Source organism: Drosophila rhopaloa, unplaced genomic scaffold (genome assembly GCF_018152115.1).
Source record: "Drosophila rhopaloa isolate 14029-0021.01 unplaced genomic scaffold, ASM1815211v1 contig_2, whole genome shotgun sequence".
Lineage (NCBI taxonomy): Eukaryota > Metazoa > Arthropoda > Insecta > Diptera > Drosophilidae > Drosophila > Drosophila rhopaloa.
Window position 1 is genome coordinate 3,711,639 of NW_025335083.1, and position 27,453 is coordinate 3,739,091.

Genomic DNA, 27,453 nt, shown 5'->3' on the forward strand with positions numbered 1-27,453 from the left:
AGTAGTTTAACAATGAGGTCAGCGCTAGAAGATAAATATTTCTTACCACCAAATGGCGCAGCATCTTTTCTGTTTGTCGTGCCAAAAGAATTGCAAATGGTGCCATCTGCTAGGGCTATATTTATTATGAAATTGGTTAACTGAGTAACTGGTATTTGATAGTTGAGGCACTTGACTACAGCGTTTCTTCTAGTTCGTTTTGAAAGAAGAATAAGATTTGTTGTTTATTGAACCAATCCATCATAGCGCAAATACCATCAGATTGTTGAGACACACAGTTATGAAATGGAGAGTGAAAGTTAGTAGGCATTATAAAAGGAAAACAAGTGGGCCGGTGCATCTTCAGGTAAATACTTCCTAAAGGAAGTCCTGTCACTGTCTTTCCTCCCAAAAATTGTAATTCTGGAAACAAGCCTGTGAAATTTAATACTAAGGAAAATGGGTTCATCAAGGACCAGAGTTGGTTGCCATCGCTCTGAATGTCCCTCCAAGCTTCAGCTCAATTGGTTTCTGTTCTGGCATCCCCTTGCCATACGCATATTTGGGCCATGTAAACTCTGCTACCGTCGAAGGTTTTAAGTTACTTAAAGAAAAATAAGAGAAATGTAACAAGAAAAGTACATTTTTGCATCCAAATTGAAAAAGTCCACATTGTAGCGGAGTGTATCGAAACGAATGCTATACATGTTCCCCTGAAATGAAAGACAGTTAATTTCATTTGAAAATCTCGAGTTCTCAGCTTACAAAAAGGGAAGCCGAAGGCCTGAAAGCTAATAAAGGTGTTGCCACAACAACACAGGTGACAACTTCAGAGCTGTTGGAGCCGTTTGTTTCCGTGTTTGCTGTCTTTCATCCACTCTTCCCTTGTTGACTGAAAGACCTAAGGTTATAGATCGCTCCAGTTTTCATTAAAAAACTGCAAAGTTAGGAGTTGCAGGAAATGTAAATAATCACTTAATTCTATATTTTAAGGTATAAATAAGCATATTTCTAAATTATCCTATTATTGTAGGATCGATTACTTCAAATTTATAGAGACAAGCCTTTAATGCTCATCAAAATTTAGCTGGAAAAAAACCGTAAACGCCCCTTTTTATGACTTTGCAGAGAGCATTATACAATTGGTCAGAAGCTTGTAACGCAATGGAGGAGACATTACCGACCCTATAAAGTATATATGTACGTATATTCTTGATCAGCTTTACTAGACGAGTTGATAAAGCCATTTCCATCTGTTTTTATACCGTTTGCGAGTTCATTTTTAACGCTAGAGTTTTTAAATGCAATCGGATATTTTTATATATACGTTATATATCCTATAGCTGCCATAGGAACAATGAGATCAAAATATTTAATTTCGCTTTTTTTTCAAATTTTAAATGTTTTATACCTATTCCTTGAAATTTTTTCAAAACCGGTTGACTATATCCCATAGCTACCAGATATCTGTCATACAGACTGTTGTATGCCGATATTTCCCGCAGGTTAAAAAATAGATTCTGGGACCTTTCCAAATCGTGTTATTTATTTAAATCAAATTAAAGTGTAGTCCAGATTTAAATATTCTTTTAACCAAAAAAAATGTATTAACTTAATTTGGGTTGAGAAATGTTGATGATTTCATGAATAAATGCGCTCAAAATTTAAGAAAAGTAAATATCGCTTCACCCTCCGTATATTAAATTCAACAGAAATTTTATCGAGCGCTCAAAAACAATATGTCATGGACCACAAAGATGCGGATGTTAAGAGAATGATGGTTTGGCGATGATGATGACGATGGGCTGCAAGGGTCATGAGCGTCATGTTGCCTGCATTTTAACTGTCCAACGTTTCCGTTTAATACGGTTGCATTTCCGTACAAATTTAATTATAAACAGGAATTTTCTTTTTCTCTCATGTTGTACCCACAATCTGAAAAATATGAATAATTTGTCACCCCAAGACACTATGGGCGAACAAGAACCTTTGAAAATAAAAAAAACGAAAAAGTAAGTACCTAGTGTGTATTAAAATGTTCTGATTGACAAGGGATTAGCTTTCTATGTATGTAACTAAAGTACATAGGCGAAGAGCATTTAACATTCGACCAATGTAAATAATTTTAAACTTACTTCTTTGGTCGATGGGATGTTTATTTTGGGGGAGTGCGTGGCCAAAGGAAAGGCAAACAAATTGCTCGTTATAACCGTAGTGAAACATTTTTTTGTTATTTCATTACAATGCACTACAATGTTCTGCAAATTCATTAATTTAATGAAATGCTAAAAAAAGTTTTGCCATTCATTCATTATACACCAATACTCCATGCACGAAAGACTAAACCAAGAACGAAACAATACATTTTTTTTCGAAACATTACCTAAAAAGGAGAAATTTTAAGGAGACAATGTTTTAAAATGTAGTCATTCTACTTTTAGAGTTATAATATATAGTAATGGACTCAGGTAGGTTGTTTATGATAAATCGACGTTCATTGGTTAATAAATAAGAAATCTGAAGCTAACGGAAAATATAAAAAGGTCAAAATATTAAAAAAACGTTAAAGAAAATAAAAGGTGTTGTTTTAAGAAATATAATTCATATAATTTAATGTTATACCCGCGATTGGCTCGAATAAATGCCATATTTTGGTAATTTAAGAACCGAGATGAATACAAAGTGTAAACTTCAAGAAAATTTTTTTTTATTTTTTGGTAAGTACTTCTAATAATAAAAAGCTGTTTCTTTTTGAAAACGAGCATATGTAAAAAATGTTTCTGTTTTTTTATTGGTATGGCTTTAATATTTTAATTGGTGTCATAAAAAAAGGTAAATGAATAAGAAAGTAAGGTAAATCTGTATCTAAGTGTATCTATTATTATAGCCGACTGATTTTTTAAGGAATTCAATTATACCAGTATATCTGCTATTACTTACAAAAACGAAATATGTTTGGTCAATTTGTCCCGCTTGCGACCATCGCAACTTAATAAAATAGTTATTTATTTTAATCGTGTTTAAAAAAAGTTTGATTATATATAAATTATGCGGTGCACTAAAATAAAAATATTATAAAATACAATACAGTTTTAAACCCCCAAGACATGAGGAGAAGGCATTTCGGTAGCTCCACGAGGGAGTCTAGTCGAGTTTGGGAGACAGGATGGTGCTAGAGTCAATACCATCCCAGGATGCTGAGTGCAAACTGTTTAGCTTTCATGTGACAAAGTAAATTTCAATATATTGAAATTGCTATTTAAGTAGAGTGCACGTGGTGCCCAGATTGTAATTGGGGTTGGGGCCTAAGTTTCCATAAACGGGAACCTCTTATTTTGGTTGTCTCTGCATTTTTGATGGCCAATGCCAGATGTTGTCTGCTGTTGTCTCCCCCGCTCGCTACCTTCATTCCGGTAAATAGTGTCATAAATATTTTGCCGTGATTTGTGTACCAGCCCCTTAGATTGGTGCCTAGACTCTGACAAACGTGAAAAAGGAGCAGGCGAAATAACAACAATAACAAAATGCTAGGAAATGGCATTTTAAAATTCAACCCAAGCGAGTTTGTGGGTTCAAAGCACGTCAGATTGCCGACCATCAAAATATTAAAAAATATTTAATATTTATGGTGCTTTAAAAGGACAAAGGAAAATCAATTTTATTTTTTGACCTAGCATGCATAAATAAAAAAAAATAATATTAAATATTTTTATATGTACAACTGTTAAATGGAGTGTGTTTTATTAAATAGTGCAAAAACTTAAACAAATCAATACTTTGGAATGGAAAAATAAAACAAAATATTATATAATATTACACATTTTTAACACTGACAAAGAAACTCTTTAAATAACTCTAAATATTTAACAACCTATTCTATTTATATTTTGTTCTCCCGCCCCTTAAAAGTAAATTCATGGTGTATGCTGTTTATACCCTTGCAGAGGGTATTATAATTTAAGTCAAAAGTTTGCAACGCAGGGACGGAAACATTACCGACCCTATAATTCTGATATAATTCTGATATAGTAAATAATTACTATATCTCAAAGGACCAATTTTAATAAATAGAAAACAGCATAATACATTTTTTTTTCATCGCTTTAAGTTTTGTCAAATTCGGACAACAATATTATATAGCTGCCATAGAAACAATGGCAAAATGTATCTCAAAATCGACATAGCTTTAATGTTTTTAGTAATATTGGCACAGAAAACGATATGTAGTCGTTTTGTAATAAGTATAAGGGTATAGAAACAGTTTATAATTCCAGTTATATAAATTTTAAACCACCGTAGAAAAAGGCGCAACATTTTAAATTTGGCTTTAACGAATAAATAAGTTTTTGTGTTTTCCAAGAAATACGTTCCACTAAAGGTGCCTTGATGTGGCGTGGGAGGTATAACACAACACAAACAAAACCATCATGGGTGCCCACAACAGAGAAAGAACTGTGCAAAAGTGAGTGAAGGTGGCGAGAGCAGATGGCGGTACAAAGCTGGTGATTCGATTTAATTACAAATAAAGTAATTTTTAATTGAATAACCGCCAAAGTTGATGGAAAAACGTTTTGGACAACTGCAAACATATGCACACAGACTATCCACTCTTCGCATACACCAGAGTGGCTAAAGTCTGAACGATTTTCAGTTTCGGTTTAATGGGTTTAAACGCACATCAGGCTTGGCACCATATGTCTTGTTCCCATTTTGAACAGTTTCACCACGCATGATAGCTTTTTTATGAATGATTCAGTGTGTATTTGAATCTGAAGGATTGCGATTGTAGTGGATATTAATTTATCCTTTTGCCAGAAACAATTAAGGACGTTTCATCAAAAACGAATTGGATTTTATTGAATTATCGGTTTTTTGTTTTGAAATGTAAAAAACCGATCTTGTGGTATTTGTAATGTTGATCAGAAATCGATATTCAGGGGGAAACCTAAGTAAATACGAAATGGCGAAAAATAGCCGTGTTAGTATGAGTTTTTTTGGGATCAATGAAATGATCAATCAACAATCTGAAAGGTACGTTTTATTGTATGCAAAATACATATTCTTTTACAAATATTCTTATTTGAAATTGTTGGCGTGTGCCCAATTTAATGGAATGCTGTTTTTTAAGGGTTTAATGGCCGGACCCATTACTCGAGTCGGAAGTATTTGACATTTTGACAGTATAGAATTTACTAAAAATAATTAAATTAAATGTAGCTAGTTCTTCAATTCAAGAATATTAACAGAAATCCTTTACTTTTTAGGCCATTTCAGCTTTAACTTCAGATCTTGTTTAGGTTTAAAAATAATTAAATTAAATGTAGCTAGTTCTTCAATTCAAGAATATTAACAAAAAATATATAGAAAATATTTAGCCCCGGAAACGGAATAATCTTACCAAAGAACGGATTAAACTGTACCATATCATATTTACTTATAAATAAATTCAAATTGTGTTGACACGGTAGAGCTTAAAGGAAAGAAAGAAAATATTGTTCTTGCTTATAAATAAATATACATCGTTTTCTTAGCAAATTTTGTTATGAGTAATTATTGATGTTACTATTATACTTCACAGGTTACTATACTACTTTCTTTTCTGGATATTTGTAGTATAAAGGGAAAATTATTACTACTGGGGAGGTACTGCAGTAAATTTCATTATACAAATCCAGTTCAGAAATAGACTTAAAACAAGCCGGTGCTTCATAAAATCCTTCAGCTCTGTCTATCTGTAGCTCCCCATAATTACAGCTATATATTTTTTGATTGGATATTGGAAACGCAGCCAAACTTAGTGATGTCGATGCCAAACACTGATCTGCGATCTAAGAACTATAGGATGGAGTCGGTGGGGAGGACATTAAAAATGCACGCTCGAAACAAAACCAATGAAACGACGATACATTCGGTTTCCTCCGAAAAACCGGGGAGCACCGACCCACCCTGGCAGAAAGTTCAAAAAAGCACAGGCAAGCGCCAATGCCCGCCGCGAAAGCATCCGGAAAGGAAGACCAGGGACGAGAGGACCATTGAGAAGTTTCGGAACATCGATTTCTTCGGGCAGCGCGACTCGAACCACATGCTGACGGTGCAGAACCTGGAGTTCCCAGACGTCAACATCAAGCGCACCGAGCTCCATAAACGCGATGACTGCGGTAAGAGCGTGATCCGTGGCAAGGGACGCGACTTCGCCAGCTCTAGCAACTCGCACTTCAGGGACGGCGTGGAGACGGTCAAGATCCGCAAGGAACCATGCTCCTCGTCCAGTGTGGTGCCGAGTCCGCAGACCGACTACAGGCCGAGCGGCGATCGGTACTGGGAGGAGTCCGCGGGTGAGCCCGATTCGGAGGAGCTGGTGGACTCCATGCACGCGCCCTCCACGCGTCCCCCCAACTTCCAGGGCGAGGAGTGGAGGCGCCCGTGCCCGGCCAGCTTTGTGGCCGGTGCCCCGCGTCCCCGCATCGGGCGATGTCCGAAGAACTACGAGCAGCTGGCCAAGCTGACGCCCGCCCGCCAGAAGTTCTTCCTCACCCAGGATCCGCGCAAGTCGCACTGCCTCGTCAATCCGGTGGCGCTGCGGCACACGCCGCTGACGAAGGAGCAGGAGTTCAGCCTGATCAGCAAGCTGGTCAAGCACGGGGACAACCTCTGTGCCAGCACTGGGTCGGAGACCTCGGATACGCACATATGCGAGGTCATCGACCTGCAGAATCCGCTGAAGCTGGACTTCCACGGCATGGACTACAAGACGACCTACGAGCAGGACGAGATCGAGCAGCAGAACGCTCTAACCTTTTGGCGCGTTCAGCGGTACATGGCGAGGCGCAAGGCCAAGAAGAACACCAAGGTGAAGGTGGAGGCCGAGCTGAAGGAGGAGCGCCTGGCGGTGCCGCAGCGCTACAACACGAAGATCAAGGACGTGCCCGTGGAGGACCTTACGCCGCCTCGATCGCCACGCCTCGTGCACCTCTACCGCAGCCCCGACAAGCCGGCCAACAAGCTGAAGATCGAGGAGGAGCACAGGCGACGGGCCGCCCGCTACAAGGACATCTATCTGCGGAAGAAGCAGCGCGAGGAGGTGGAGCTCCAAGAGCGGCGCAAGCAGGAGGCGGCCGTCAAGGAGGTCGAGGGACGGACGGTGGCCGAGGAGGACCTGCGTGCCGACGTGGCGGTCATCGACGACGCCATCGAGCGCAGCTTCCGCAAGCACGTGGAGCTCAAGCCCATCATCCGCAAGCGGAAGGTCTTCCCCAAGACCCTCACCGAAACGGAGCGGCTGAAGGCGATCATGCACCGCGAGGACTGCGTGCGTCGCGACAAGGCCCGTGTCACGCAGCAGTTCTTCTTGGAGCGCACCGGAAAACTGAAGTACCTTCCGGACGCGGAGCAGCAGCTGGGCTGCGACGAGAGCATCGAGGGCAGCGTGGGATCCACGCCCAGCGAGCAGAGCAGCGACGACGAGGACTACCTGCAGGTGGGCAAAATTGGCGACAAGTTCCAGCTGCGTGGCTTCCACTTCAAGCACGGCGACGGCCTGCGTGGCAAGCTGCACCGGCACCAAATTATGCAGGGCCAGCGCACGGTGAAGGGATGCCTCACGCGCGAGGAGTGGCTCAACCAGCTGGTTCCGCACAAGGAGCCCATCAAGCTGGATGTGGAGCGCGGCATTATCAAGGTGGGTAATCAGGCGGTTGGGCATCGCCTTTGGGGTGACCCTATAGCAAAAAGGGAATCTTGGACTGCAGTTTGTATGTCCGAGCTATCAAACATTTGTATTTAAGAGGGGGTCGACTTTGGGCTTTACAAATTTGAAAACGGAATACCGTTGTTTGCTGGGTAAAACATTTAGCAGCAAACATTTTCACTATAAAATGTCTGTATTGTTATACTCCTTTAAGAAGGTGTTATAATTTCGGTAAAAAGTTTGAAGGCAGTGAAATGGAAATCTCCGACCCTACATACATATATAGTGAACATATTCTTGTTCAGTGTCACCACGAAATTCGATACATCCATGTCTGTATGTTCGTCCATCCGTTTCTACTCAAACTAGTCTCTTATTTTGTATAGTTATTTCAATAAAACTTACCCAAAAGCCTTTTTTCAATTTTAGGTCGGATCGACCCGAATCGGACAGCTATATCATATTATATTATCATATTATATTATCATATTATATTATCATATTATATTATCATATTATATTATCATATTATATTATTTATGTATATATTTTTTTAAGTGAGAAAATCGACACAACTTTGGTTTCAAAGATATACGCTAGTACTCATAGTATAGTTAAGATTATTGTAAATTGCCATACCAACGCTTGGTTAATTTTAAATGTAAGTCGAAAATCAGTTCAATCATGCTATAATATGCTGTTTAGTTTTTATTAAATTTAAATATATAATGTTATAAAAAACAAATATTTTTCTTACCTACGGAAAATAATAATTTGATGTGCTTCAAACGTATTCCCCCAATTAAATAACCATTCTTACTAGTCTTACATTTGACCTTGCTTTTTATAGGTGCTCGACCCTGACGACCCAAACTTGGACCTCTTTCCGCCGGAGCCTCTGCTCGTGAGGAGGCGGGAGCGACAGAGCGCCGTCAGGGAATTCATCGATCAGCGTCTCGGCCTGCACTACCACCGCCGGCTACGCAAAAACCTGAAAATTGTTAAGCCCAAGCCGGCGTACAACGTGAAGAAGTTCAATCTGATCCGCTACGTTTTTCCCGAGAAGGTGCTTGTCCCCGATGACCGCGTGCCGGTGGAGGAAATGGAGGTGCTGGACGCCACCAAGGTGAACACCACCCTGGAGTACCTCGATCTCAAGCAGCAGCTGGCCAAGTCCAAGCGCCACAAGAAGAAGCTGGCCCGGATGCAGCTGCTCGGCCTGCCCTGCATTGAGAAGCAGGAGCTGAGGGCGGCAGATCCCTGCCTGGAGGTCGAGGAGGAACTGGACGTCGACTGGGTGCCAACTCCAGAGCCTCCTTACAATGAGGGCGAGGGTCAGGAGGGTCAGGAGCGTCAGGAGGGCGGATGCGACCGTCCGCACAAGGGGCTAACCGGCTTCTCTCATCCGGAGGCCATACGCAGCGCACCCAACCCAAAGAAGTCCGGATGGTCCGGCTTTAATCGCGCCCGCTCTGGTCAGGAGGCCATCATGGGCGGACCCTTCTCAGCCAGCGTGGAATCCCAACCGGCCCGCTGGCGGGGAAACATGCCAGCTCCCAAGGAAAGGGAGAAGACCCTAACGATTCACCCGAGACGGAAGCGCGATTACGCTGCCGAGCGCATTCCATCGGCGGTTTTCAACGAGGTGCTGCAGTACTCGCCACTGCCGCTCCTGGAGCAGCCGGAGCCAGAGAAGCTACGCTTTGCCAATGTGAGGACTAAAAAGCGCCCGTATACAGAAATATTTGAGGCCAGACACCACCACGACCATTGGGCACCGACCCAAGTAAAGAATGTCCACGTTCAGTATCAGCCGAAGACCGTGCTGCCGGAGATTACGAAGGTGGCGAAGAAGGTGCGTGAGCCGGTACTGAAGTTTGAGAGGGCCAATCCGCCCAGCAGCAAGTATGTGGACAAGGACCTGACCATGCCCAGCTATGACTTTGAGAAGGTGATCGCTGAGCACCTGGCCGCCACACGGACTGACAACAAGGAGGCGGCTGGCGAAATAGTGCCCGACCTGTGCCAGCCATACGACTTCGTCTTCCATTCGCGCGATCCCGAGGAGTTGGCCAAGGTGGACTTTCCGGGTAGGAGACAGTACCTGGATCTGCTGCGTGAGACACGCGAAGCCATTTACGAGACCAAAGACATCGAGCCCGGCGAAGAGCGCCTCTTGGTTGACCGCCGCGCAGTGGTTGCGGACCTCGAGGAGGATCTCAAGAGCATTGAGAACTGCCTGACCTCGTTGAGCAGCTCCGATTGCACCGATCTTTCCAACGACAGTGGCAGCTACATGGTGATCGAGGACAAGACCAAGTTGCCCCTGGACTACATTCGAAAGCCGCTGGTGCCGTTCGAGGAGATGCGGCGAGCTCGGTTCCACGCTGCGGTAATCGATGTGAACGCCGAGGACGAGGACCCCTACCGCATGCTGCCCTTTTCGGGCCAGCACAAGGAGCAGGCCGATATGCTGGGGCCCAAGGACACGTTTTTTACCTTCAGTACTCGGCTGCGAAACAGCCTTCGCCTGCGACTGGAGGTTGCGGTGCCGGACGTCCGCAAGACGCTGTTGGGACCCGGCAGCCGCAAGTACTACGGGGCGGTGATCACTGACCTCGACGAGAACTACATTGAGGAGCTCAAGAGCCGCGCCACAATCAAGTCCTTTAAGTTTAAGACAAGCATCCAATTGCTCAAGGACGCCATGCGACTGAAGTACGAGTCCCTGCTAATCCAGGGGCAAATGGTGCGCACCAAGATCTACGACCGCATGAACGAGCGCCACTGGGTGGACATGAAGAACACCAAGAACTTGTACGAGGCACTATTCGCCAAGTGGAAGAAGAAGGAGTACAACGCGGCCATGACGATGGTGTACCAGGTAAAGTCGTACTATGAGACCACCGACAAGCTGAAGCAGGAATACCGCAACTTAGAGCGCGAGCTGATGATGCTCAACATGGACATTGTGTTCATCGAGGGCCACTGGATTCGCTGCATCATGTTGCAGAATTTCCACTACCTAATGGGCGACCAGGACTGGCGAGCGGTGCACGACTGGATACACCTGGTCCCCAAGGATGGCCACCGAGTGGGCAGTGGAGAGGGCGAGGACGATGAGGAACACAGTGTGGGGACGCCAGAAAGTGGGGACGGGGAGGAAACGGAACTGGAGCCCTACGACGTGTCGATTGCGAAGCGAGCCATCGTTAACATTCGAGTGCGCGACAAAGACGACGCCTGGGCCATCCGCACTTTCTACTACGACGTCTACATGCAAAAGGTCCACCCCATCCTGCAGGTCTTCCCAGACGCGGAGTCCTTCCTGCAGGGCCTCGAAAGCCTGAAGACCAAGACGTTTATGTTGCTTCTCGAAATGCACCTCACGTTATCCATTCACACTGAACTGCAGGGCCGTCTTGAGACATTTGTCGACTGGTGCACCAATGACCTGAGGGAAAAGCAGGAGTATGTTGCCCGTAAGTCTGCCAAGAAGTTCTTCATGGAGGACCGTGCCATTGAGATGGAGGAGCGGGTCCACCAATACCTGGCCCGTCCCATCGAGGAGACGATCGCGGACGAGGACTTCAACAAGCACCGTGCCGTGCTGGCCGAGGTGTGGCGTCGCGTGGTCCCGGACTCGGTTCGCGGCACCAGTGATGTCCTGCCCAGCACTGCTGACATGGTGGCCGCTGTAAGTGACGTTGTCATGGAGATCCTGTCGAAATTCGAGCACATGGACATTGAGAAGGTCCGGTCCGTGGAAGCCACGCTGCGCAAGCAACGCCGGTACAGGGAAAAGCTCTCCTACCAGGCCTATCAGGTGGAACGGCGCATCGACATGGAGATGAAGAAGGTGCGACGCAACCTGGAGCCACCCTACAAGAAGCCGAAGCGCGAGGGTCGTCTGCCGAGGCTGTACCTCAAGAAGAGGGTCATCCCAGAGGAGAAGGAGGTGCTGGTGATATCTGAGAACACGAAGAACTTTGTGCGCGCCTTCAGGGAGGACGGCTACACAGGCGACCAGATTACCCACACCTCCCTGCTGACCGTGGACAATATGCAGGAGCAGATCGTGCCCTTCTATTTTGACCACTTCCTAAAGATCAACGGCTACACGCCCAATTACAACTTCAGGACCAATGTTGACCTGCGGGACGGACCCGAGTTTAACCGCTTGAAGGTGCGCGAAGTCTTACCTGATGTCCTGGCCAGGCTGGAAATGTTGGAGACGATGCACAAGAAGACCATGGAGGAAAACATCCAGAGGAACCCGAAGATGTATGAGAATGTCATCTAGTAACAGCAGTTCGATCCTTTCTGCGATCTCTTTAATACAAAAGTGATCGCAGCGTTGTGCCTGTTTGCAGAGCACAGCTTTGAGCACACATGTTTGAATATTTTAAATTTGAAGTTTAATGCAATAGCTAAATATTAATTATTATTGCAATAGTAACCATACTAGTTATTCACAGAAACTGTCAAAGCTTTAATGCTGACCTATAGCCATCAAAATAAAAATTAAAGAAATAGTAGCTCAAATTGCCAAACTAGGACACCGTCACTTAAACATTAAAAAAATAAAATAAATTGGCTCAGCTTATTTCAGTCAATAACTAAACAAAACTTTAAAAGCCTTTAAAAACTAAACTTAACAGACTATCGTAATAATTTTAATGCAGGATACTTTTTTTTATTCAAAATTAAATTGTATATATTCAATTTTTTTAAGCTTGGGATGATTCATCAATAAACTTCCCTAAAAATTAGTTATAAAATTAACATTGACAAGTGGGTATATGAGAATAGATTTATTTTGTGTTTATATCTACTAAAATCAAAGGTAAGATTTATGTATTTATTATTATTACATATACCAAAATATTTATTATACCCTTGCAGAGGGTATTATAATTTCAGTCAAAAGTTTGCAACGCAGTGAAGGAGACATTTCCGACCCTATAAAGTATATATATTCTTGATCAGGATCACCTCCTGAGTTGATATAGCCATGTCCGTCTGTCCGTCTGTCCGTCTGTCCGTCCGTCCGTTTCTACGCAAACTAGTCCCTCAGTTTTAAAGCTATCTGCTTGAAACTTTCCCAAAAGTTGTTTTTCTATTGCAGGTAGTATATAAGTCGGAACGAGCCGGATCAGTAGCCCGATCCGATATCCGATATCATATAGCTGCCATATAACTGAACGATCGGAAATGCCATAACTTTGGTGTTTGTAAAGTTAGGAAGTTGGAATTTTCTACGGGTTTTATATTTGGCCAATCAATCCGACGTACCAAATTTCATAAGGATCGGCCGACTATATCCTATAGCTGCTATATAACTGATTGATCGGAAATGCCATAACTTTGGTGTTTGTAAAGTTAGGAAGTTGGGATTTTCTATGGGTTTTATATTTGGCCAATTAATCCGACCTACCAAATTTCATAAGGATCGGACGACTATATCTTATAGCTGCCATATAACTGAACGATTGGAAATGCCATAACTTTGGTGTTTTTAAAGTTAGGAAGTTGGGATTTTTTATGAGTATTAAGATTGCATCATATGAATAATTTTGGAGAATATAATTTACAGAATATTCTGCAAGGGTATATCAACTTCGGCTCCGCCCGAAGTTAGCTTTCCTTTCTTGTTAAAATTAAGATCTCGAACTCACATAATTTATTTAAGTCTAATAATCAGCGTACGTATAGATAACACTATAACATATTCAGCTATAAGTATATAAATATCCAGTAAATGTTCCATATTGATCTGCAGGGAAGCGAAGCACCCTTCCTAACTTTAATAACTCTATCTCGTGATTTTCAAAGTTGCTGTTGTAACATTTTTTACTCTCGCCAAATCTGGAACTTTTCCGAAGAAGCTTTCACTACTGATGCAGCTGACGTTTTTCTTTTTCGCTGCAAACTTACTGAGTGTTCGTATACTCCTTCCTTTGAATTTTAGCTTTTTTCCTGTTTTGTCATTTCGTATTTCTGTTTGTTCGGCCAGGCAACAGCTGGTACGGTAATTTGAATTGTCTACCTGACGTCTTACTTCATTGCTACTTGCATGCCTTTACCCTCTACTTCTTCCCACCCGATGCACTTTCTTTTCTACAACATAGAACTTGCAATGCTTTTGTGGTTTATTTGCACATAAATCACACAAGTTTCTTGGTCGAGGCGCGAAACTAAAGTTCATACCACTGACAAGTCTTTAGGGGAAAAGCGTTGGCTTTAAGAAAATATTCTTTATCTGTTTACACATTTTCAAAAATATTTAAGAACAAGAAAGGAAAGCTAACTTCGGGCGGAGCCGAAGTTGATATACCCTTGCAGAATACTCTGTAAATTATATTCTCCAAAATTATTCATATAATGCATTCTTAATACTTATAAAAAATCCCAACTTCCTAACTTTACAAACACGAAAGTTATGGCATTTCCGATCAATCAGTTATATGGCGGCTATAGGATATAGTCGGCCGATCCTTATGAAATTTGGTGAGTCGGATTGATTGGCCAAATATAAAACCCATAGAAAATCTCAACTTCCTAACTTTACAAACACGAAAGTTATGGCATTTCCGATCAATCAGTTATATGGCAGCTATAGGATATAGTCGGCCGATCCTTATGAAATTTGGTGAGTCGGATTGATTGGCCAAATATAAAACCCATAGAAAATCCCAACTTCCTAACTTTACAAACACGAAAGTTATGGCATTTCCGATCAATCAGTTATATGGCGGCTATAGGATATAGTCGGCCGATCCTTATGAAATTTGGTGAGTCGGATTGATTGGCCAAATATAAAACCCATAGAAAATCTCAACTTCCTAACTTTACAAACACGAAAGTTATGGCATTTCCGATCAATCAGTTATATGGCAGCTATAGGATATAGTCGGCCGATCCCGGCCGTTCCGACTTATATACTGCGTGCAAAGGAAAGAAGGGTGTGTGCAAAGTTTCAATTCGATAGCTTTAAAACTGAGAGACTAGTTTGCGTAGAAACAGACAGACGGACAGACGGACAGACAGACGGACAGACGGACATGGCTATATCAACTCAGGAGGTGATCCTGATCAAGAATATATATACTTTATAGGGTCGGAGACGTCTCCTTCACTGCGTTGCACACTTTTGACCAAAATTATAATACCCTCTGCAAGGGTATAAAAATTTGTGCCAAGGCAAATCAAAATCTACACTTAATTCTTTAGTTGTCCCTGCTCAGCTTTACACAATTTCTATTAGCAGCTAATGAAGCATTAAAAGGCGAAAAGAAATTCAGGAGAAGAAAAGGCAGCACAAAATACTTAACGCCATATTTTCAAGGAACTCAAAAAGCACAGCAGCTGAGGGAGACAGAAAAAAAAAGAAACCTGAACAGAATAAAAGAAAAAAGCAATGGGGAATATTCGTTTGGATGGTGGAATGGCCCAAATACAAACAGATTGCAGAGTGGAGAATAAAGTGAACTCAGCGAAATATATAAGCATCACGAATTAAATACCTTTTAGCAATTAATCTGCTTAGCTAATGGACGTTTTCAGTGCAGACTGCGACGACATCGGCTGGCGCAGAGAGTTGGGGAGGATTTACATTAGGCTTATGGCAGCCTGACCAGTCAATAGAATTCTCATTGAATTGCTACTTTATCAGACGGTCGTCTAATTTCATTCACTTCAATAAACGCTATGAGCCCGCTATTGATGCAAGCCGAGTCCTGAATAAACTCTAACCATCTTCCATCCGTCTGTCCAGTTGCCTTCTATGCACTTCGCACTAGTAAGGTTGCTTTTTGTGCCTCGGAAATTTTTTAAATGGTGATTTTTAATGGACGCCGCCTGTTAAATTGTAAACACCACATTGGATTTGCTTTTCTTTGATTAGATTCTGAAGAGGTCACTTTATTGGAAAAAGCTATTCCTTTTAAAAATCAGTGGCTGCTTTAAAAATCATAATTGTAGAATTCAAGTGTTCGATAGGCTTCGTCTAAATGCATAATAATACAAGGATAACAAGAAAGGAAAGCTAACTTCGGACGCAGCCGAAGTTGATATACCCTTGCAGAATATTCTGTAAATTATATTCTTCAAAATTATTCATATGCTGTATTCTTAATACTCATAAAAAGTCCCAACTTCCTAACTTTAAAAACACCAAAGTTATGGCATTTCCTATCGTTCAGTTATATGGCGGCTATAGGATATAGTCGTCCGATCCTTATGAAATTCGGTAGGTCGGATTGATTGGCCAAAAATAAATCTCATAGAAAATCCCAACTTCCTAACTTTAAAAACACCAACGTTATGGCTTTTCCGATCGTTCAGTTATATGGCAGCTATATGATATAGTCGCCCGATCCGGCTCGTTCCGACTTATATACTACCTGCAATAGAAAGACAACTTTTGGGAAAGTTTCAAGCAGATAGCTTTAAAACTGAGGGACTAGTTTGCGTAGAAACGGACGGACGGACGGACAGACGGACAGACGGACAGACGGACGGACAGACGGACAGACGGACATGGCTAGATCGACTCTCCTAGTGATGCTGATCAAGAATATATATACTTTATAGGGTCGGAAATGTCTCCTTCACTGCGTTGCAAACTTTTGACTGAAATTATAATACCCTCTGCAAGGGTATAAAAATAAAACTGTATGGACTACCAAATCTCGCCCAAAAATTTTAAATAACAAACAGGTAATAAAAGTCGTTAGTGATAGACATAGTAATCCTTTGGCTTGCAAAACAAAAGTAAATTGAAAATACATTTGTGAAAATTTTACATCATCAAATTGGTTTAGCATAGTTTTTTGCGCATAAAAAAAAAACATTAAATGTTCAGTATAAGGATTTTAAATGGGTTGCAATTTTTCCCGAAACTCTAATTTTTCAGACAAAAATGTATTATATGTACATATATCAAAAGTCGGGTAATCTCAACAGCTATTAGAGCTCGAGACTAAAAAGAACTGGCCAATCGTGTTTTAAAAAATTCTGGAAAGTGAACATAAATACTTATTTTTGGCTACAATTTTTATTTATATTGCCTTTAAAGTTACTATTTGAACGATACGTAGCACGTACCATTGCGTTAAAAATGTAGTGAGAAAAAACTGAATTACCAAATCCCAAAGAACAAAAAAATTAAAAGCAACAAAGCTATAATTTTGATGAACTTTTTTCCAATTGTTCCAATGGGAGCTATATGATAAGTCGCCCGATCCGTCTCGTTCCGACTTATATACTACCTTCAATAGAAAGACAATTTCTGGGAGAGTAAATTTGAAGACGTTTTCATTTTTTTAATGATTGTTCCGAACAAAAAATAAAATCAGTTCCAAGTGGGTGTGCACTGTAGGGGTTCACAGCCTTTTTTGCTAGCTTCTTGTAAGGTAGAGTTTGTTTAAGATATAACATTTTATCAAGGTATACATTTATATATAGGTAATCTTTTTTCTTTGCCCATTTTAATGTTTGCTCATTTTATTGGCTAGCTTGAACGCTGAACGTTCTCAAAAGCAATACGAACTCAAAAAAAAGAATTTTATAAAAATTCTCGCTGGCCAAATTAATTGAAACTTTATTTGGATTATGAAATTAGCACACGCCCGGGCCCAGCGAGTTCATCCAGCATTAAGCGCTTTTTAATTAGGTTTCTCTTTTTTCGTGGGCTTCGACGAGGTTGGGCCTTTGAAGTGGGTCATTATAATAAGTGGTGGGTGAGGTGTATTGTAAACGGCAGTAGCTTGGATGGGGCAAAAGCACTTCATAACTGTGTGGAAAATGTTGGGCTAGAAAATAAAATTGACGAAATGCAATTAAACTTTGAGTGAAGGAAATGATGAAGCAATAACGAAATGGAAAGGACATAAAATGCCATTCGAAGCAATCAACCGAGAAATGTAAATGAAAATTGACAGAAAAGCAACAAAGTTTTCTTGGTTTAACAAAAATCACTCATGAAATTTGATTGACTGCATCAATGAGTAAGTGACTTTACCCACTGACAGATGAACCGAAACTCACAGCAAAAAAGTTTTTTTTTTTTGCTGTGGAAACGTCCTGACAATCACAACTTTTTCCCAAAGCCGAGAGACCACCGCTGCCTCACCCTGCCGCTCCAGGGCTCATGAAAATTGACAATCAAATTGCAAATAGCTTTATCTTGTAGTTTGTTTATTTATTTATATCATTTCGTTCACTTTCTGTGCACGGCAGGAAACAATGAGTAGGTCCAGGGGAAAGGGCGGGGTCGAGGCAGATGGCGGCCGTAGTTGTTAAGCTGGATCCGTCTCGCTTTCTCGTTTCACTGTGGCCACCATTGCCACCATTTTGCTCGGATGTCTGAGTGGGTGTGTGATTGCCTGTCCTTTTTAGCCTGTTATCCTTGGCTTATGTTTTCAATTAAATTTCCATACAATTTTCATGACATGATGAAATACCTAGGGCCAGGAACAGATCCAGCGTCAGGACTCAGCTCGAATTTCCTCTCAGCTGTGACTGACTGGACCATTGTGGCTTCGTGTATGTGGGTTTTGTCAGTCAATTTATTTAATAACAAACGCACACTATGCTCGCACATATACGCAGTCAGTCACACGCTAGTTGTTGCAAAAGACCACCCCCATCCCACACCTCTTCCATCATAACAATCTCTGTGGAGGTTTCTGAATAAATCAAGAGCCAAATATTTTATTTCATTCTTTTTTCACTTTAGTAAAATAGACGAAAAGGGAGAAGATAAATAAAGCAAAGAAATGAGCAACAGAGCACAGTATCGACTTAAGGTAAGAGAGAAAGTCGAAAACTGATTTGAGTAAAACTTTTTTTTCCGTGTACTTTTCAAAAATCAATACTTACAAAACACATTATCTTATGTCACCCTGATTTTTACATCTTTGCAGAGGGAATTATGGTTTCAGTCAAAAATTGGCAACCCAAATTAGTTTCTCAGAAAGACAATATAAAGTCAACTTTTGGGAAAGTTTTATGCAGATAGCTTTAAAGCTAAGGGACGGACGGACGGACGGGGTTAAATCGACTCTCATGGTAATGCTGATCAAGAATATATGTACTTTATAGGGTCAGAAATGTCGCCTTCACTGCGTTTTATAGCCATTTAATTGGCAGATTAACGTATAAATAAAATATATGTTATATTATTATCCACCAAACACTAAAATTACGGGTCCGTCCGTCCGTTTCTACGCAAACTAGTCCCTCAGTATAAAATATAGAATATATAATTTTTGTAACCACAAAAAGCTTACAAAACTTTTTTCTACGGCTTTACACATAAAATATATAATATTTAATTTTTATACCCTTGCAGAGGGTATTATAATTTCAGTCAAAAGTTTGCAACGCAGTGTAGGAGACATTTCCGACCATATGAAGTATATATATTCTTGATCAGCATCTTCAGGAGAGGCGATCTAGCCATGTCGGTCTGTCCGTCTGTCCGTCCGTCCGTTTCTACGCAAACTAGTCCCTCAGTTTAAAAGCTATCTGCTTGAAACTTTCTCAAAAGTTGTGTTTATATTTCAGGTAGTATATAAGTCGGATCGAGCCGTTTCGGGCGACTATATCATTTAGCTGCCATATAACTGAACGATCGGACCATGACTTTGGCGTTTTTAAAGTTAGGAAGTTGGGATTGTCTATGGGTTTTACTTTTGGCCAATCAATCTGACCTACCAAATTTTATAAGGATCGGCCGACTATATCCTATAGCCGCCATATAACTGATTGATCGGAAATGCCATAACTTTGGTGTTTGTAAAGTTAGGTAGTTGGGATTTTTTACGGGTTTTATTTTTGACCAACTGGTCCGATTTTGGATAATATAATTTGCAGAATATTCTGCAAGGGTATGTCAACTTCGGCTCAGCCCGAAGTTAGCTTTCCTTTCTTGTTTATTTCTTAACGTAAACATGAAGTGTTTATTTATGTTTGCATTGTTTGTATCTTCAGAAAATACGCGTGCAATTTTAAAAATGGGCATGGGGGTCCAGCTGCCTTAATAATTCATTTTTTTTAGCTAAACATTCACACAAGGCATTTGTTTAAATAATATATATATTTGGGAAACCCTATAAAAGAGATCGGCGAACATATTCAAAATCAGTTCATAGGCATAATTTGCCTTTCGCGGTTCAAAGCTCTTAAAACTCTGTCGAAATGTTTAAGTTCGAAATATATTTAGTGTACGCTTTTGTCGTTTGCAATCTGTACAGCATTGTTAAATCCCAGGAAAATGTGGATTCAGTTTGTATTCTGAAGGATGCCCCAAGTCAATGTGGGGCATTCTGCCTTTCCGCTCAACGGCCATTCATTGATCACAATTACAAGGTTCAGAGGCAGATGGATTCCATTTCTGAAATTTTAAATGAAAACCAGAAGAGGCTGGACAGGATTGAAGAAGCTATACTGGCGGTACAAAAAGAGTCTCGGAATAATTTTGAAACAATTCAACAAGTTGCAGTGACGTCACAAGAGACCAAGATGAACAGAATCGAAAAAGGAACTCTGGAGACTCAGGCATCTATGGAGAGGATTCAAAGAGAAAATCAGGACTCGATGGACAGAATTTTCCAACAGGTCAAGAGCAACTCAATGGGCTTCCAGTGGATCGAATCTCGATATTTTTATATAGAAAATAATTTTAAACAAACCTGGATTAACGCTGAGGACACCTGTCGTAAAATGGGAGGTCATCTAGCAGCTTTCCAAAATCAGAAAGAATTAAGCGCCGTCACTTCGAAACTGCATCAGGATATTTCTTACTGGGTGGGCATCACCGATCGGGAAAAGGAAGGCGAGTTTGTAACAGCCTCCGGCAATCCACCAATATTTTTGACTTGGAATAAGGGAGAACCCAACAACTACGGTGGCAATGAGAACTGTGTCAACATCTGGAACGGGATAATGAACGACATCCCGTGCGAACTTCAACGTTATTATATTTGCCAGTCCGACAATAAAGTATAAATAGAAGTACAAACAATTAAGTGTCGAAATTAGACAGTACTTAACTTACCCATCAAAAATGTTCATATTTTGTAGAATTTTTTATTCAAAAACTAAAAAAATATATGTGAAGTGTGTACAAATTGGATGTTTTAAAATTACCTGACAATTTTTTACGCTTTTGTTGCCCGTAAGACCTTGGAAAAGTCTGAAGTGGTTTAAGACCATTATTATTTCTGAGTCTTGAAATTCGCGTGTCAATCGAAGGATTTTGTCTTGTGAAATTCTTATATTTATTATGGAGAATTGGAACAACTAAATTATTAATATTTTGATCTTCCTGCTGATCAATCCAGCTGTTAGTAATTACATCAATAAACAGTACTGGTTTTACTGTAACAGTCTCTATTTGAAAACAAGAGAGAACGCTATAGTCGGGTGCCCCGACTATCAGATACCCGTTACTCAGGTAAAGGGAGTGCGAGGGAGATGGAGATAGAAACTTTGATCACGCATAACTTTTTAACGAATGGTCCGATTTGAAAAATTTCTTCTACATTTCGATAGGTATTGATAAACACAATAAAACTGCATTTTTACTTTTCCGAAATATTTAAATTTTTAAAATCGTATATATGCGATTGTGGGCGTTAAAGGGGGCGTGGCACCATTTTGAAACAAACTTGCGCTGCGTAGGAACTTCTAAAATCTACATGCAAAATGCCAATCTTCTAGCTTTTATAGTTTCCGAGATCTCAGCGTTCATACGGACAGACAGACAGACGGACAGACAGACGGACAGACGGACAGACGGACAGACGGACATGGCTAGATCGACTCGGCTAGTGATCCTGATCAAGAATATATATACTTTATAGGGTCGGAAACGCTTCCTTCTAGCTGTTACATACTTTTGCACGAATACAATATACCCTTTTACTCTACGAGTAACGGGTATAAATATACGCTTACTGTGTTTATTGGTAGAAGGTTCTTTTTTAATTTGTCGGCTGGAGAATTTGAAAGCCTATTTGGTTGTTTGTAACATTTACTCTTAAGTATGGGTAATTTTTAGGAAATTCACAAAATATTTGTCGCTTGAAATATTTTTGCTAAAGATTTAAAAACAAAAATGTTTTTTTTTTTGTAGTAATTCCAAATCTTCCGCTTTTATAAGTACCTCGAATACCAGGTATGAGCATGGAATTTATGGCAACATATTTCGATTACAGAGCATTGTACATTGTGTGTGGCGGCGCAACACCACGAAACACATCAAACATATAGCAAATATATGATTTATGTGAGGCTGGGCTAAGTCCATATAAAAACTTAGTTTTATTAACCTCTTTCTCACAAGCATAAAAATTTAGCAAGACAGCCAAAGCAAATCCTTTTACAATATTCCGTCTGAAATTCCCCTCGCAGCCTAAGAAACGCTTTTCACTTTTCCGGTTTCGCGTCACGGAAAATATAAAAAACGTGTCCCTATGTGTGTGTGTGTTTGTGAGTTTCATAAAAAGTAACGCTGAAATAAAAATACCTGAAATGGGCTCACAAACCCTACACACACATTTACGATTGCCGAAGGAGTAAAAATGGCAACAGCTCGGGAATGTACAGTGAATTTATACGCTAAATGCGGCCCAAAAGAGAGCAAGCCAAAGTCATTAAATGCTTGTTGGCCAGGTGACGGGAGTCCCATATCGCCCCTCCCCCCTCACACCTCCCCCCGCCCAAGACACACTCGCAGGCTCTGGGTCCCCAAAAAGGTTTTACATGTCATTGCGGCCCAACACACACAGGAGAGTCAGAAATTGACATAAATACATAATGAGCAACAATTTCGCCCCACATGTGAGCCAATTCGTGAGGGGCCAGAGCGTGGGAGTACCCGAAGTGCGTAGGGCTAAAAAACGTAAACTTTTACTTTAATTTCCCGCCGGAATTGGACCAAGAACTAGGCAACAAGAAAGAGAGAGCAGACTAAAGACGGCCAAGAAAGCAAGCTGTCAACAATTTGCCATCACAGCGCCTACTTTGCCGACAATTAATGTTCGGGGTGGCTGGAAAAAATATTTGTATGTAGCGAAATATATCAAAATTTAAAGAAAACATTGAACTTTTGCAGCGAGGTCTACGTCAAATGTAAATAGGAACTCACTTGTAAGACCACCTTCGTGCATTAGCAAATTGTTTACGTGAGAGAAAACTTCGGTCTTATCTTATCGGCTTCAATTTTTATAATTACCAAAAATGTTCCTATCTAACTTGACGTTGTAAGCCAATTCTTTTGGAAGGGCCTTGAAATCTTGGAATTATAAAGGCTCCGGCGACGACTAAGACTTGGCAAAGACCTGCTGTAATATTAGGGCCAAGTTGTTGGCTGGCAAAGTTCTCACGAAGGCAATGGCACAGAATTCCCGTGAGGCGTTTTCAATTATTTATTATTTATGTCAGGCGGGGGAGCCGGTGCTCCAGCGCTGGCCATATGTGTCGTGTCTTGTTCTATGCGGCCTGTCACTTGACAAATTTGCAGCCAGCGTCTGACGAGCTTTAATGTGGACCAGGACACAAGGACCGAAGGACCGAAAAGACAGACGGCTGGAACGGGGAAAATTCGTTAAGAAAATTATTTACATTTGCAAATTTTATGAGCTTTGTTCCATCCGAGGCGAGCGGTTCTCGCATGTCTGCATGTTTAATGTAATGCAGTGTGCGAATTCCCACCCACCTCAGGACTCGCTTTCGGCTCCTCTTACCCTACACATGTTGTGCTTTTTAACCGTATTAAATTACATCCCTGTTGGCGTTTATTAATGGCGCAAACTTTTAATGAGAATGTGCATATTTAATTGCAAAGTCAAGAGAGAAAGACAGCTGGAAGGGTAGGGGGAAACAGGTGAGGTAAGAGAATGTGGGGCCGGCCTAGCAACCGCTAAGATTCTTTTTGTTTCGCGGGTCGCCAATTTTCCACATCCTACCTATTCGGGGCTACTTGCTTACCTGATGCCCTGGGAAACTGACGTGGGACTGCAAATGAGAACGAAATGGGTTCTGGGAATGCTACTTAGCGGCAACATCTCATCAGCATTAATGTGCCCTGTTCGCCGTCATAATCAGCGCTGAGGTCGCAAAGGCAAATTGCCCAAGCGTTGGACTTTATTATATTTAGGCAATTTTAAACTTGTACTTACTTTAAGGGGTTGTTAAAGCAGTATTTAACAGCTGCCAATATTCGGTTTAGAGTCTCTCTTATGAACGCAAACGAAAAAATACTTCTCTAATTAACAAGGATAACAGGATAAATTGTACAATAAGTAAAAATGCCAAAATGGAAATTTTTACAGAATTTACTTTTGGGGTTTCCAAAATAGTAGTAAATGTATTTTTTTATTTTTATGTATTTTATTTCTGTGAGCAGTGATTGGTACCGGAGAATTAAAGGAGCTATAGCCCCTCTTTAGTTAGAGTTAGATTCTTAGTTCAAAGCTATTCAAAACAATAAAGAAAGAAACTTCAGCAAACCGAAGTTTATACACCCTTGCAGTTATTACAAAACGTCTACTTTTCGATTTCTATGCCTGTATTACTAATTAAAATGAAGCTATGTGGATTTTGCCCTATATTTTTTCATCGTTTCAATGGCAGCTATATAGTTATTCTTATGTTTGGGTTAATTTTTTAGTTTATTCCTTTAAGTCGTTATTCATCTATGAAATATACTTTCTCTAACACAACATCTTCCAATTATTGCATACCTGGTTAGCTCCGTGCACCAATACCCTTCAAAACTGAAAACTTAAGACTTTACTTTACTTTAAACATTTCCGACACTAAAGCTTATTTTATATTAGAGCTTACATGGGAGCAAAAAACAAATTAAAGCTTGGTTTTTTTAACTCATGCGTACTTACGAAATATTGTAATTAGACTTAGCCACAATAGGGAAGATACAAAAATTAATTGGAATATTATAGGAAGATCGTCATAACTTCTTTGTTTTTCAAACTAACTGAATGTAACTCAAGATATTGTATTTTTGTACCTATATTAATAATTTTCCATTTTAAAAAATTATTTATTGAAATTGTCATAAATGTTTTTAAGCAGTTTATCGATTTCAAGCGCCATACTGAAATTTAACACAAGTTTCCCCTTCCTCTCCTTGTTTTTTCGTACTGGCCAAATCGTTTAACTGATTTATATTCTGTTTGACTCCAATTCCGCAATAGCTCATACTGCGTTCCTTTCCGGCGACTGAGTTTGAGTTCAAGTTCGATAAAAGGGTCGCAATCCAATGGATGCATGTGTCGGGGTTGCTTATACAAAGGTTAAGTGATTTCTTTTCCCTTTCTTTCTTCCTTTTGGTTTTACTTCTGGTATTGATTCAACTGTAACATAAAATGGCAAAAGCATCACAAATTAGAGTTATTTAGGATTACAATTTGTTTAGTTAAATAACCATTTTTTAAAAAGATAATTGCAGATATACAAAAACACTTATTAGCCATTCTGTTGATAAATAACGCACAGAAAGTGTGAGCAGAGCTTTTACAAAATAGCAGTTTGGTTTTCGAAAAAGTCACGGTCAACGTTGCTATGGAGGCTATGGAGAGTAAATTGTACACAATTGCTGTGTTCATGGACATCCAACAAGCTTTCGATAGGGTATGGCAAGACGGTCTCCTGAGCAAGCTAAAGATCCTTCTTATGCCACAGCTTTTCCTCCTCATTCAAAGATTCATATCGAACAGTGACCTCAAGGCAGTGTACTAGGCCCTACATTGTACTCACTGTATACCTCAGATATGCCAGATTCCTAGGGCTGTACGGAAGCTAGAAATTTACCTAAATGCAATTAGAGTAGCACAAAGTAAGATTGTTAGATCCATTTGTATCGATCCATTTGTAAAGATGCATGTCAATAGCTTTTACACTGCGCGAAATAATTTTGGCTTTTAAATTCGTCATTATACCATTTAGAGAATAGGGGAAAAAGGAATAAGGCAAAAAAAGTGCCAAAATCGATAGTTTTCACAAAATAGTTAATTGAAACCCAAGTGTGCCAATAATTTAGTTTAGGGACATTTGGTCCATTTTTTGGTTTTTTGTTTTTAATAAAATATTTATAAAAGATAAATTGATGATAATTAATTAATAAGCTAAAAATATTTTGTTTCACTTAAATATCAGCATATTATGTAAAACAAAAATAACCATAAAGTTTAACATCCTTGCTGTGCCAATAATTAAGTTCGTTACTATATATAATATGGAACATTTTGGGCATTTGTCGCCTTCCGCAATGTCTTGGTGCGGATCGTCACTACGTTCTTAAAAATCACTTTTAATGAATAGCAATTAGTATTCCTTCACCATGTCATTCGTGAACATTGTTTGACTAAACAAAATGGAAGAGAACAACGATAGCAAAGGTTACTTGTCTTGTTATACCCTTGCAGAGGGTATTATAATTTTGGTCAAAAGTGTGCAACGCAGTGAAGGAGACATCTCCGACCCTATAAAGTATATATATTCTTGATCAGGATCACCTCCTGAGTTGATATAGCCATGTCCGTCTGTCCGTCTGTCTGTTTCTACGCAAACTAGCCTCTCAGTTTTGAAGCTATCGAGTTGAAACTTTGCACACAGCCTTCTTTCCTTTATACGCAGTATATATGTCGGAACGGCCGGGATCGGCCGACTATATCTTATAGCTGCCATATAACTGATTGATCGGAAATGCCATAACTTTGGTGTTTGTAAAGTTAGATGGTTGGGATTTTCTATCGGTTTTATATTTGGCCAATCAATCCGACCAAACAAATTTCATAAGGATCGGCCGACTATATCTTATAGCCGCCATATAACTGATTGATCTGAAATGCCATTACTTTGTTGTTTGTTAAGTTAGGAAGTTGGGATTTTCTATGGGTTTTATTTTTGGCCAATCAATCCGACCTACCAAAGTTCATATGGATCGGCCGACTATATCTTATAGCTGCCATATAACTGAATGATTGGAAATGCTATAACTTTGGTGTTTTTAAAGTTAGGAAGTTGGGATTTTTTATGAGTATTAAGAATGCATCATATGAATAATTTTGGAGAATATAATTTCCAGAGTCTGCAAGGGTATATCAACTTCGGCTCCGCCCGAAGTTAGCTTTCCTTTCTTGTTTTCTTATCAAATTCCGTGTAAGAACGTGGCTTACAAGTTGATTGTTGTCGGCAGATTCTTTTACTGCTGAAAACATGTGTTGGCCAAATAATCTTAACATTTTATCAATGTTATGGTAGCTTGAAACTTCTTTAAAAAGAGAAGGAAGTTTAAAGAATATTTAGCGAAGGTATATGGCTAATTCAAAACTATGTTAGCGGCGTGCTGTATTCATGTTAAACTATGTTATTGAGATGTTAGTTTACATTTGGTACTATTTCGAATAACAATTATACTATAATAATAAGTATAATAAGTGTAAAAATATAATAAATATCAAATTCTGTTCAGCTGTCAAAAAAATATTTAATTAGTGGAAAATAAAATTATACATTATTTAATTTTATGAGCCATTATTGTAAACAAATAAATATTTCTTAATTCATATTGGCGATACTATTCCGCCTACTTTAAGTGTTTTTGCACTCACCAAAATGCAAGGTGTTCGTAAATACATAACAATTGTTTCTATCTGCTCCACCAACGAATGTGTATATTCACATTTCTATATTTGTATCTATACGCGTGCGCAAATCACTTAAGTGATAACAATTCCTACCATGGAAATAGT

The 27,453-nt window shown here is 40.1% G+C and overlaps 2 protein-coding genes across 2 annotated transcripts; both read left to right on the forward strand.

Moving 5' to 3' along the window:
- The first annotated feature begins 5,662 nt into the window (after nucleotides 1-5,662).
- LOC108038635 lies at nucleotides 5,663-12,261 on the forward strand. The gene is made up of 2 exons (XM_017115467.2): nucleotides 5,663-7,657; nucleotides 8,517-12,261. The coding sequence occupies exons 1-2, from the start codon at nucleotides 5,780-5,782 to the stop codon at nucleotides 11,967-11,969; spliced, it is 5,331 nt and encodes a 1,776-aa protein (XP_016970956.1). The 5' UTR covers nucleotides 5,663-5,779; the 3' UTR covers nucleotides 11,970-12,261.
- A 7,584-nt stretch (nucleotides 12,262-19,845) lies between these two features.
- On the forward strand, nucleotides 19,846-20,849 carry LOC123037785 (hepatic lectin-like). The gene has a single exon (XM_044460182.1). The coding sequence runs from the start codon at nucleotides 19,871-19,873 to the stop codon at nucleotides 20,678-20,680; it is 810 nt and encodes a 269-aa protein (XP_044316117.1). The 5' UTR covers nucleotides 19,846-19,870; the 3' UTR covers nucleotides 20,681-20,849.
- Nucleotides 20,850-27,453: the final 6,604 nt, after the last annotated feature.